This window comes from Panthera uncia (assembly GCF_023721935.1).
Source record: "Panthera uncia isolate 11264 chromosome E2 unlocalized genomic scaffold, Puncia_PCG_1.0 HiC_scaffold_19, whole genome shotgun sequence".
NCBI classification, from domain to species: Eukaryota; Metazoa; Chordata; class Mammalia; order Carnivora; family Felidae; genus Panthera; species Panthera uncia.
In genome coordinates this window covers 13601158-13611050 of record NW_026057588.1, presented here as the reverse complement: position 1 = coordinate 13611050, position 9893 = coordinate 13601158, and the positions used below count along the sequence as shown (strand labels likewise).

At 53.4% G+C, this 9893-nt stretch overlaps 2 protein-coding genes across 6 annotated transcripts in view; one reads left to right on the top strand and one right to left on the bottom strand.

Moving 5' to 3' along the window:
• Positions 1-40: 40 nt before the first annotated feature.
• On the bottom strand, positions 41-9259 carry GMFG (glia maturation factor gamma). Of its 3 annotated transcripts, none has more exons than XM_049621348.1 (7): positions 9007-9259; positions 4087-4183; positions 3915-3964; positions 3035-3084; positions 1043-1125; positions 460-533; positions 41-276 (listed from the first exon to the last, which is right to left on the bottom strand). In XM_049621348.1, coding segments are annotated over exons 2-7 (330 nt in total). In that variant the 5' UTR covers positions 4088-4183; positions 9007-9259; the 3' UTR covers positions 41-204. The 3 variants fall into 3 exon arrangements, with proteins under 3 accessions (XP_049477305.1, XP_049477303.1, XP_049477304.1); XM_049621346.1 differs by lacking the exon at positions 9007-9259 and adding an exon at positions 4608-4711; XM_049621347.1 differs by lacking the exon at positions 9007-9259 and adding an exon at positions 4353-4546.
• Positions 9260-9482: 223 nt separating this feature from the next.
• SAMD4B (sterile alpha motif domain containing 4B) overlaps positions 9483-9893 on the top strand; it is a 42456-nt gene continuing 42045 nt past the window's right edge. For 2 of the 3 annotated variants that reach the window (XM_049621313.1, XM_049621314.1), the window contains exon 1: positions 9484-9880. The gene's annotated coding sequence lies outside the window, so the exon portion shown is untranslated. Of the gene's footprint in view, positions 9881-9893 lie in introns of all 3 variants that reach the window. The other variant, XM_049621312.1, reaches the window with a different exon arrangement.

Below are 9893 nucleotides of genomic sequence, written 5' to 3'. Positions count from 1 at the left end.
ACTGTCGGCTAGGGCCCACAATGAGAAACAAACTGAGAGCTGAGGATCTCTTGCATTTTAATTTCTTTAAATTAAACTCCTCCTGCTGAGGAGTTCTTGCATTTTAATTTCTTTAGGGTTTCGGATGTTCAGGTCCTTAGGGGTCCGAGTCCCCCGTCTCTTCAGGAATTCAGACATGAGGATTTCAGTTCCCCAACCCAGAGGTCAACGAAAGAAAGACAACTTCTCTTGGAGCCAGGCCTCGGTGAGGTCTTCAGTGGTGCGGATTTCAAACACCTGGGCGGGGAGAGGTCTCAGCGTTGAGATCCAATCAGGAACTCAGAGGGCGAGCACGCTGGCCCCTTCCTCCCTCAGAATTGGGAGTCCCGGACCCTCAGCCCATCCTCCCTCAGACCTGGAAGCCCAGACCCTCCCCCTCCTCCTCCCTAACACTGGGGAGCCCCAGCCCCAGGCCCAGACCTTCGTGAGCTCCGCCGTCTGCACCAATCTGTTTTTACTCCCCGCATACATCATTTGTTGCTCAGGCTTGCAGCCTGCATGGGAAAAAGGAGAAGGGAGCATAACTGGGGGACCCGGGTTATCACTAAGGCCCTAGCAACGTCATACAGGCCCTGAAGTTTTTCTAAGGGTCTTGGGAGCTGTTCCAAGGTGGTCTCTTGAAGCTCTACTCAGAGCTTGGGGACTTGTTCGGGGGCTTGCTAATCCGAGGGTTCCTGGAGATGGTTTAGAGGCCAGACAGGGCTTCTAAGGAAAAGGAAGAGGCTAACTTGCTTATACACCTTGGGACTGAGGAGTATGGGTGGATTCTTAAAGAATCTGAGCCCCCACCCCCACCCCCACCCCGCTGCCCTCCCAACACCCACACACCACACACACGCGCACACCACATGCGCCACACGCTCCCGTACTCACAAAGTCACGTATACGCACATTCACACAGTGCCCGCTCACACGTACCTGCACCCACATACACACTCTCACATGCCGCACACACAGCATCTAAGACCCCCCCTTATCAGGACAGGTGTCAGCTGTGTCTCACCCACGGGGCTGGAGAAGATGAAACACAAGGGGTAGGACACTCGGCCGTCCTCGTGCACATACTTGTAGCTGTAAACCACGAACCTACACCAGTGAAAGGGGATTCAAATTCAATACTTCGGCCTGGCGCCCAGGTCCAGGGCCCATTGCCTGCCGGAGCCCACAATCTTGAAATCTTGCCTGAGTCTGAGAGCCTAGGGTTAACAGATGAGACCCAGGACACTGGCCTCAAATGCAAAATGAAAATCAAATAGGAGGTGCTTGTTCGATTCACAATAACCGATGACATAGTGCTATTATTATCCCCATACTACAGATGGGAAAACTGAGGCCCAGAGAGGGAAGGTCACTTACCCGAGGTTCTGTGGACAGAGGAAAAATTTGAGCCCAGGAAATTCAGTGTCGGAGTGTAAGGGCTCAAGCACTATGCAGTACTGTCCAGAGCTCTAGATCTCTGGCCTGAGACTAGGGCCACCCACATAACTTGCCAAGCCCAGTGCAAACTGAACACATGGGGCCTGTTGTTCCAAAGGCAGGAGAAAGGCTGTTCTTCTTCTGCAGTCTGTCTCCAGACTGACTGTGGTCTTTCTGTTTTTTTAAAGTTTACTTTTTTTGAGAGAGAGAAAGCATGTGTGAATGGGAGAGGGGCAGAGAGACAAGGAGACACAGGATCCGAAGCAGGCTCCAGGCTCTGAGCTGTCAGCACAGAGCCCGATGCGGGACTCGAACCCACAAACTGGGAGATCATGACCTGATCTGGAGTTGGATGCTTAACAGACTGAGCCACCTGGGCGCCCCGTGATTACAGTCTTTTCACGTTTGCTACATAAAGTCAGGCTCTCTTGGGCATGAGCACACACGCAGGGGAAGTACAGATGCTTGCAGACAAATCCTGGAACTTGTCATGCAGGGGGTGTGTGCCAAGCTTGACCCTGACTCTGACCCGCCCCCGACATGTGCACTCAGGCCCCTGACTGGGGCAGAGGGCAGCAGCACTCACTGGGTGGCAGTGACCAGGGGAGAAGCTGTCCAGGGCTGGAGGAGGGACCATGTGTGAGCCGGAGGAGGCTCCGAGTCTCCAGCACATGCTCCATTGTCCTATCAGACCCTTACACAAAACACAAATTCAAAGGTAAAACCATAAAAAATTTCCAGATGGCAGGCAGCCGCAGAGCATTAAGCCCTGTGTTCGAGGGGCACCTAGGTGGCTCAGTCAGTTAAGCATCCAACTCTTGATCTTGGCTCAAGTCATAATCTCACAGTTTGTGAGTTCGAGCCCCACGTCGAGATCTGCATTGACAGTGTGGAGCCTGCTTGGGATTCTCTCTCTCCCCCTTTCTCTCTGTCCCTTGTCTACTCTTGCTCTCTCTCTCTCTCTCTCTCAAAGTAAATAAACTTAAAAAAAAAAAAAAAAAGCCCTGTGTTTGAGGCTTCCCTTCTGTGGATGAGGCCCAATGTGACTATACTTGTCAGATACCTAGGGAGCTGATCCTGGCTGAGATCTAGAGCCTGAGATTGAGGGTTGCAATCCCGGGGCACCCAAAATTCACCCCAGTGGAGATGAAAACTCTAAACGGACTAGATTTCATAGAAGGGTCAAAGAGCTCCTCCATACAAAAAGCACCAGCCTCGTGTGGCTTCGCACAGGATTCCCTCCAATCGTTAAGGGTCAAATAACTCCTCTGCCGCCCCAGATATTCTCATGCGTTGAAAAAGGAAAATTTTTTTCATTTTTTGTTTAATGAAATGCAATAAGGAGACCAAAATCTAACAAAGTTTGTACCCAAAGAAAAAAATAATCCAGCTCTAATGTCACGTGACTGTCAGTCTAAAACTCTGCAATAAACAAAAGGTCCCGGGGTGTGAATTCGTGGCCTCAAACACGGATCAGAACCCGTGATTGAGACAGGAATCCAAGGGGCCCCTCTGTCTGTTCCTTCATCATCACCCCTCTCCCCCTGGCCTGACCCTCCCCTTCCTTCCCCCACAATACCTTGGCTGTCTCTCTGGCAGCTCTGTTTTTAGTTCCTCTGGAGAAATGTTCTGGGGGAGGGGGGGGAGAAAAGACTGACATTAAATAAGCACTTCCAAGCACTTGCCAAGACACTGGTCTAAGAAACACACATAGATCAACTCATTGACCTTTCCCACAATGCTGTGGGGGTAGGTTCTGTTATTACCCACACGTTACAGGTAAGCAAACTGAGGCCCAGAGTTGTTACGACACCTGTTCAAGGTTGTAGACAGCGAGCAGCAGGATTCAGATTTGAACCTGGGTTCAAATCGTAACCATTTGCTGCACTGCCTTTCAGAGGACCTGAGAGAGCCCAGCTCCTGGCCAATCCCCCTCCCGTCGATCAGCCCCAGCGTCAGCCTCCAAGGGCCACCCTCCCCCAAATTCTTACCGCGATACCATGAAGTAAGCTTTATTATCATCCCCATGTTACTGATAAAGACAGCGAGGAAAGAAAGGGTGGGCTCTACCCTTTTACAGGATTTCCACTCGTTTTTTTTTTTTGTTTGTTTGTTTTTACTTCTCTGGAAACTTTCATTTAAGTGCCAATAAAATATCGTCACCGTCATCATCATCATTTCACTGAGCCAGGCTTTCTTCTAAACCCACTACAAGGATTAAATCATTGAATCCATAGACAACCCTGAGTGAGAGGGACCGGTATCCCCATTTCACAGATGAGGAAACAGACCCATGCAGGTGAAATCTCTTGCCTCGAGTCACAACTGAGCGGGAACTTGACCCCCAGGCCTTTCTGGCCCCCAGTGTCAAGCTCTGAGCATCAGTTCCAGCCCCCTGGCTCTCCCAGTCCCACCCTGCACTTCTGGGGGGGGGGGTCCCATCCCTCCCAGCCCCTCACCTGAAATTCTTCCTCCAGCACCACCATCTGCCGGTCCTTGTCCACCTTCACTGGGGAGGGATGGCACACAGGGGTTAGACGCCCCTTCCATCCGCCCGCCCGTGACACTGGCGCAGACTTCGTTTGTCCCCACCCCTTCACCCATCCTTCCAGGGGAGAAGATGACACTCACTTATTATGGCTGCGTTGTCCGTCTCTTTTCGGAAGCGAAATTGCCTCAGCTTTTCCTTTAGCTCTGGGTCCACCTCGCACACCACGAGGGAATCAGACTGCCAGAGAAGCCCAAGAATAGCTGAGCTAACCTGGACCCAGCCCCTGTCCCCTTCCCCAAACCTCAGTTTCTCCACTAGTAAAGAGGAGGGCCCTGACGGCTCATAGGATGCTTCTGTGAACATTAGGAAAAAGTGCCCTTTCCTTAGGGCAGACGCTGTCCCTTACCATGCACACCCTTGGGGTGCAGAGTAGAGGCTGGACTCCAGCCCTCTCAGCAGGCACACTTGGGGAACGGTCAAGGGGACCCAAGGATCTGCCTGCCTGGGGCTAAACCCAGAAACGGCATCTCTCTTCCCCCCAGCCAGGCCCTTTGCCACAGGGGTCACCCTCCTAGCCCCTGACCTCTATCCCCCAGCCTGACCTTCACCCAGGCACTCTCCCAGCCCCCAGCCCTTCCCATACAACCCCCGGCCCCCTGACCATGACTTTTCTGTCCACAGGCCTCTTCTTTTCTCAGTTCCGCTGTCTTCTAGGGGTGGGGACCAAGGCTTCAGGGGGCGGGGTGTGGGGCAGGGGAAAGGTTTCATCCACCACCACATCCTGTTTATGCCCATTCTGGGACAACTGTCTCAGAAGGCCCCTCCCCTTCCTTCCTTCCCCTCATCTGCCAGGACCTCCCAGGCTTTGCAATCACCTAGACCTGGGTTCGAATGCTGCCTTGCTGTGTGGTCCTAGCTAAATAACTTCGCCCCTCTGGTTCAGGCTTCTTGTGAGGATAAGATAGCTTCGCATACCTCCTGGTATGGTGGGCACACTCAATACAGAGTAGATAACAGTGAGCTCTTTAACTCCTCCCCTCCCCCAGGAAGCTTTCCTGGATCTCTCCCATCTGGAATATTTTAATTCTGGAGCAGAAAAGGGGGAACTTAGGGAGGTTTGCTAATCAAACTGTCATTTGTTGTGCTGATGGGGAAATGGGAGGCTCCACAGAGCCCAGGTGATGGTGAATTTTTTGCCTGCCATTCAACCTCGGGGGCCTAATAATTGGCCCTACAACAGTGGTGTTCAATTCTGTCAGACTGGTACCCCCCTTTTTCATTAAGTGCATTTTGTGTTGCCCCTTTCCCACTCTGAAATGAAATTCCTGGGTAATGTAACCTATTTATGCACATAAATTCCTCCCCCCAAATCAATATAATGTCCTGTCATACAAAGGAGAAATAAAAGGGAATGTAATGTATGGGAAAATTCCATGTATTTCAGTGAGAAAATATAAGCAAACCAAAGAGACTCTTCATAGGGGTATCTTGGGGGGGGGGGGTCAGTCGGTTAAGTGCCGGACTCTTGGTTTCATCTCAGGTCATGATTTCTCAGTTCATGGGTTCGAGCCCCGCATCAGGCTCTGTGTTGACAGCGCTTAGCCTGCTTGAGATTCTCTCTCTCTCTGTCCTCTCCCTCCACTTGCTGCCTCTCTCAAAAATAAATAATCATTAAAAAAAAGAATCTTCACAGGTCCCAGCTCCACAATGGCTGGCCCGCTGTGCTGGCCCCATGGACAAGTGTAGTGAACAAGCTTTCCTCAAGCCCTTCCCTGGGCACTGGTTCCCACCCTGTCCCATCTGTTTACGGGTCTCACTGTGGCTGTCCTCCCTCTCTCTGCATCACCAATGTTCCCACCCCCACTGGATCTTTCCTCTCGGCCTCCGTGTGGGGTTATGTCTTCCTTTTTAAACACTAAGAATCCTATCTTCCATCCAGCCACTGCCCATTCATTTCCTTCCCTTTTAGCAAAACTTCTAGAAGGAATCGTCTACGCTCACTGCCTGCAGTTCCTCCTCCCAATTTTCTCTTCAACTCTCTCCCAGCAGATGGTCACTCCTGTCCCCACTCCCTGACATACCCTTGTCAGGGCCACCAATGACCTAAAGGTCAATTCTCAGTCTTCATCTGTCATGTGCTGTCAGCTGCATGTGACACCGTCCATCACTCCCTGTGCCCTGATACACTTTCTTCCCTTGGCTTTCAGAACAACACCCTGGCCTGGTTTTCCTCCGAGTCCTCTAGCTGCTCCTTCGTGGCTTCTCTTGCTGATTCTTCCTTTTGACAGTGGGGTGTTCTAGGGGCTCAGTCCTTTGTCCCTTTCTCTTTTCTATTTACCTTCCTCGCCTCCTGATCTCATCGTTTCTCAGCTTTCAAAGGGGACACCCTAAGTATTTCTCCAGCCTGGCCCTCTCCCTGAACTCTAGACTCCTACATGCAGCTGCCCAGCGGATGTGTCCACCTGGATCTCAGTCATCTTTAAATTTTTAAAAAATGTTTATTGGGGCGCCTGGGTGGCGCAGTCGGTTAAGCCTCCGACTTCAGCCAGGTCACGATCTCGCGGTCCGTGAGTTCGAGCCCCGCGTCAGGCTCTGGGCCGATGGCTCGGAGCCTGGAGCCTGTTTCCGATTCTGTGTCTCCCTCTCTCTCTGCCCCTCCCCCGTTCATGCTCTGTCTCTCTCTGTCTCAAAAATAAATTAAAAAAAAAAATGTTTATTATTTGGGAGAGAGAGAGAGAGAGAGAGCAAGCAGGGAAGGGGCAGAGAGAGAGGGAGACACAGAATCGGAAGTAGGCTCCAGGCTCTGAGCTGTCAGCACAGAGCCCGATGCGGGGCTCGAAGTCACAGACCACGAGATCATGACCTGAGCTGTAGTCGGCCGCCCACCTGACTGAGCCACCCAGGCGCCCCATGGATCTCAGTCATCTTTAACCCAGCTCATCATACATCAGAACTTCCTGGTTCTGAAATTCAAAATGTAACCAGAACCTGCCCACTTCCCACCCTCCCCACCACCACCACCATGGCCTGTACTCTGGTCCTCCCCAGCAGCCCCCTCCCTGTCCTCACTCTCCCAGCAGCCTCCTCACTGTCCGCCTGCTTCCCCTCACACAGTCTACTCTTCTAGAGTACTCTCTAGGACTGCTAGAGGGATCCTAATAAAACCCAAGGCATACGACATACTTCCTCTGTCAAAATCCCCCTATGGTTCCATATTATTTGGGTAAAAGCTAAAGTCCTTACGGTGGCCTTTATCTGCCACCACCCCTCTTCAATTACCACTTGGACCTTGTCTTCTATTACCGTCCTCTTTGCTCACCCCACTCCAGCCACGTTAGCCTCTTTGTGGTTCTGCAAATAATCCTGCCTTTGTACCTTTGCATTTGCTGTTCCTTCTCCCTGGAACGCTCTTCCCCTTATGGTTTATCCTTTCGTTTCCTTTTTTTTTTTTTTTTTTAATGTTTACTTATTTATTTTTGAGAGAGAGAGAGAGATTAGGGGAGGGGCAGAGAGAGAATCCCAAGAAGGCTCTACACTGTCAGTGCAGAGCCCAATACGGGGCTCAAACCCATGAACCGTGAGATCATGACCCATGCCAGAATCAAGAGTCAGATGCTGGGGTGCCTGGGTGGCTCAGTCGGTTAAGCATCCGACTTCGGCTCAGGTCATGGATCTCACGGTTCATCTCAGGTCAGAGATCTCACGGATCTCTGTGCTGACAGCTCAGAGCCTGGAGCCTGCTTCAGATTCTGTGTCTCCCTCTCTCTCTGCTCCTCCCCTGCTCCGCCATGTCTCTCTCTCTCAAAAATAAACAAACATTTAAAAAAAAAAAAAAAGTCAGACGCTTAACCAACTGAGCCACCTGGGTGCCCGAACCCCTTCATTTCTTCAGATAGCTGTTCCAATCTCATCTGATCCAAGAGGTCTTTCCCCATCTAAAATAGTGCTGACCTCATCACTCCATCCCCTCAGCTTGCTTTATTTTACTCCATAGTACTATCACTGAGTCACATTGTATTTATTTATTTATTGTTTGTGTCCCCTCAACCAGAACGTAAGTGTGGGGCGGAGATATTTGTGTGCTTTGTTCCACTGTTGAATTTCTAGAACCTTGAACAGCACCTGACACGTACATATTAGGTACCTAAGTATTGTTGGATGAATAAATGAGTCTTTGTGTGTGTTTCAAGCACAACTACTCTATAGGGTGTGAAAGTTTTTGCTTAAATGTAAGGGTAGTGGATGGGGTTTGTGATATCCCCCACCCTGGCATGAAATGACCTTTTCTCACGCCTTCCTTCCTGTCTGGCTGCTCCTTTCCAATCTTCGAGACTCTCGATTCCTTTGCTTAAACCTTAGGTGTCCCCTTCTGTCAGGGTTCTGTTGGGTCCTTGTCTCCATTCACCCTCATGCCCTCTCCATGCTAGATCACTAACACCCACAACTTCAGTCACCACCTCTGGTGATCCTCAAATCTTGGTTCCCAGCCCCAATTTCTCTCTTAAGCTCCAGACCCAGGGCTATGCAGCCTCCTGGCCCCTGCTGCTGGGTGGCCCGCACTGGGCTCAGAATCTTCCAGACCTGTTTTGGGAGGCACCACCAACCCCCAATGCCCCAGCCAGGGACCTTTTCTTGGATTTCACCCTCTCTCCCCATCTGCAGCCAGCCAGTCCCAGGGCAGGTTCACTCAGCCTCCTGGGCATTCCCCCCCCCCCCCCGCCCACGTCCACACCCCCTCCCTTTCCTAAAGTCCCCCCTGGTGCAAACGCCCCAGTCCCACCCCAACGGCCTCCCGAGACTGAAGGCCCCCAGTTTTCTACTTCCTCCAATCCATGCTCCATATGAAAGCCAGAGCCATCTTTCCAAACCCGCAACTCACCATGACTCTCCCTGGCTTGAAGCCCTTCCATGGCTCCCTAGTGTCCTCAAGACAAACTCCCTCAAGCGGCCAAACACCTGGCCACAGCTCATTTCCCACCGCTCCTTGCCTGGAGCTCTACACTCCATCCACCCCGACCGCATTTTCTTTGAGTTCCTCTAACAAGCCATTTCTCTGTCACCTTCTGGGTGAGGGCCCCCGCTCCGCTTAGTCACCAGATCCAGGAAAGTTTGTGGAATGAACAGATTACAATAGTCAAAGCAACAACTCCCATTTGTTGACGGCCTCCATTGTGCCAAGCGCTTTCTACGCATCGTCTCTTTCAATCCTAGTCCCAATTGAAAGACGAAGCAACAGGCTCAGAGAGGGCTGCGGTGGTAAAAGCTGAGACTCCAGAAACCTGAGCGCCAACTCGTAACCTGGCGGCTCGGCCCAGCTGGGCCCAGGCCTCAGGCCGGGCGTGCAAGAGCCGCGGGGAGGCCCGCCCGATCACCAGGTTCAGGAATTGTGACTTAGCTAGCGGCTGCCGAGGGAGACGCGCGCGAGACTGCCCCCTGCGGGCCGGGAGGCCCAATCCCCGGCTCCGCCGCGCCCGTTGCCCGTGGCAACGCCGCGCGCGCCCCGCCCCCTCCCCGCCCGCCGGCCCCGAGGCCCCAGCGGGGCCGCCTGCCCGTCAGCCCCGCGGCCAGCCAATCCCACCGCGCAGGGGGCGGGCCTCTTGGGCCTCGCTCAACCCCCGGCGCTCCCCTCTCCGCCGGGACCCCGCCTTTCTCCGCGCACACCTCCCGCCCTTCGGGCTGCCCTCGCCGCCCGTTGGCGGGCGCGCCGCTCGTCACCGCGGCGTGAGCTAATGCCGGCGCGCGGCGGCCCCGGCGGGGCGGGGCCAGGGGCGGTGACGCACGGCGCGGTGACGCAGCGCGACGGCGGCGGCGGCGGCGGCGGCGGTGGTCGGTGCGGGAGGAGGGAGGGGAGCTCGCGGGCCGGAGAGGGGGCGACGGCGGCGGCGGGGGCCCGACGAGGCCCGAACGGCGGCAGCGGCGGCTGAGGCCGAGGCGGTGAGTCGCGGGC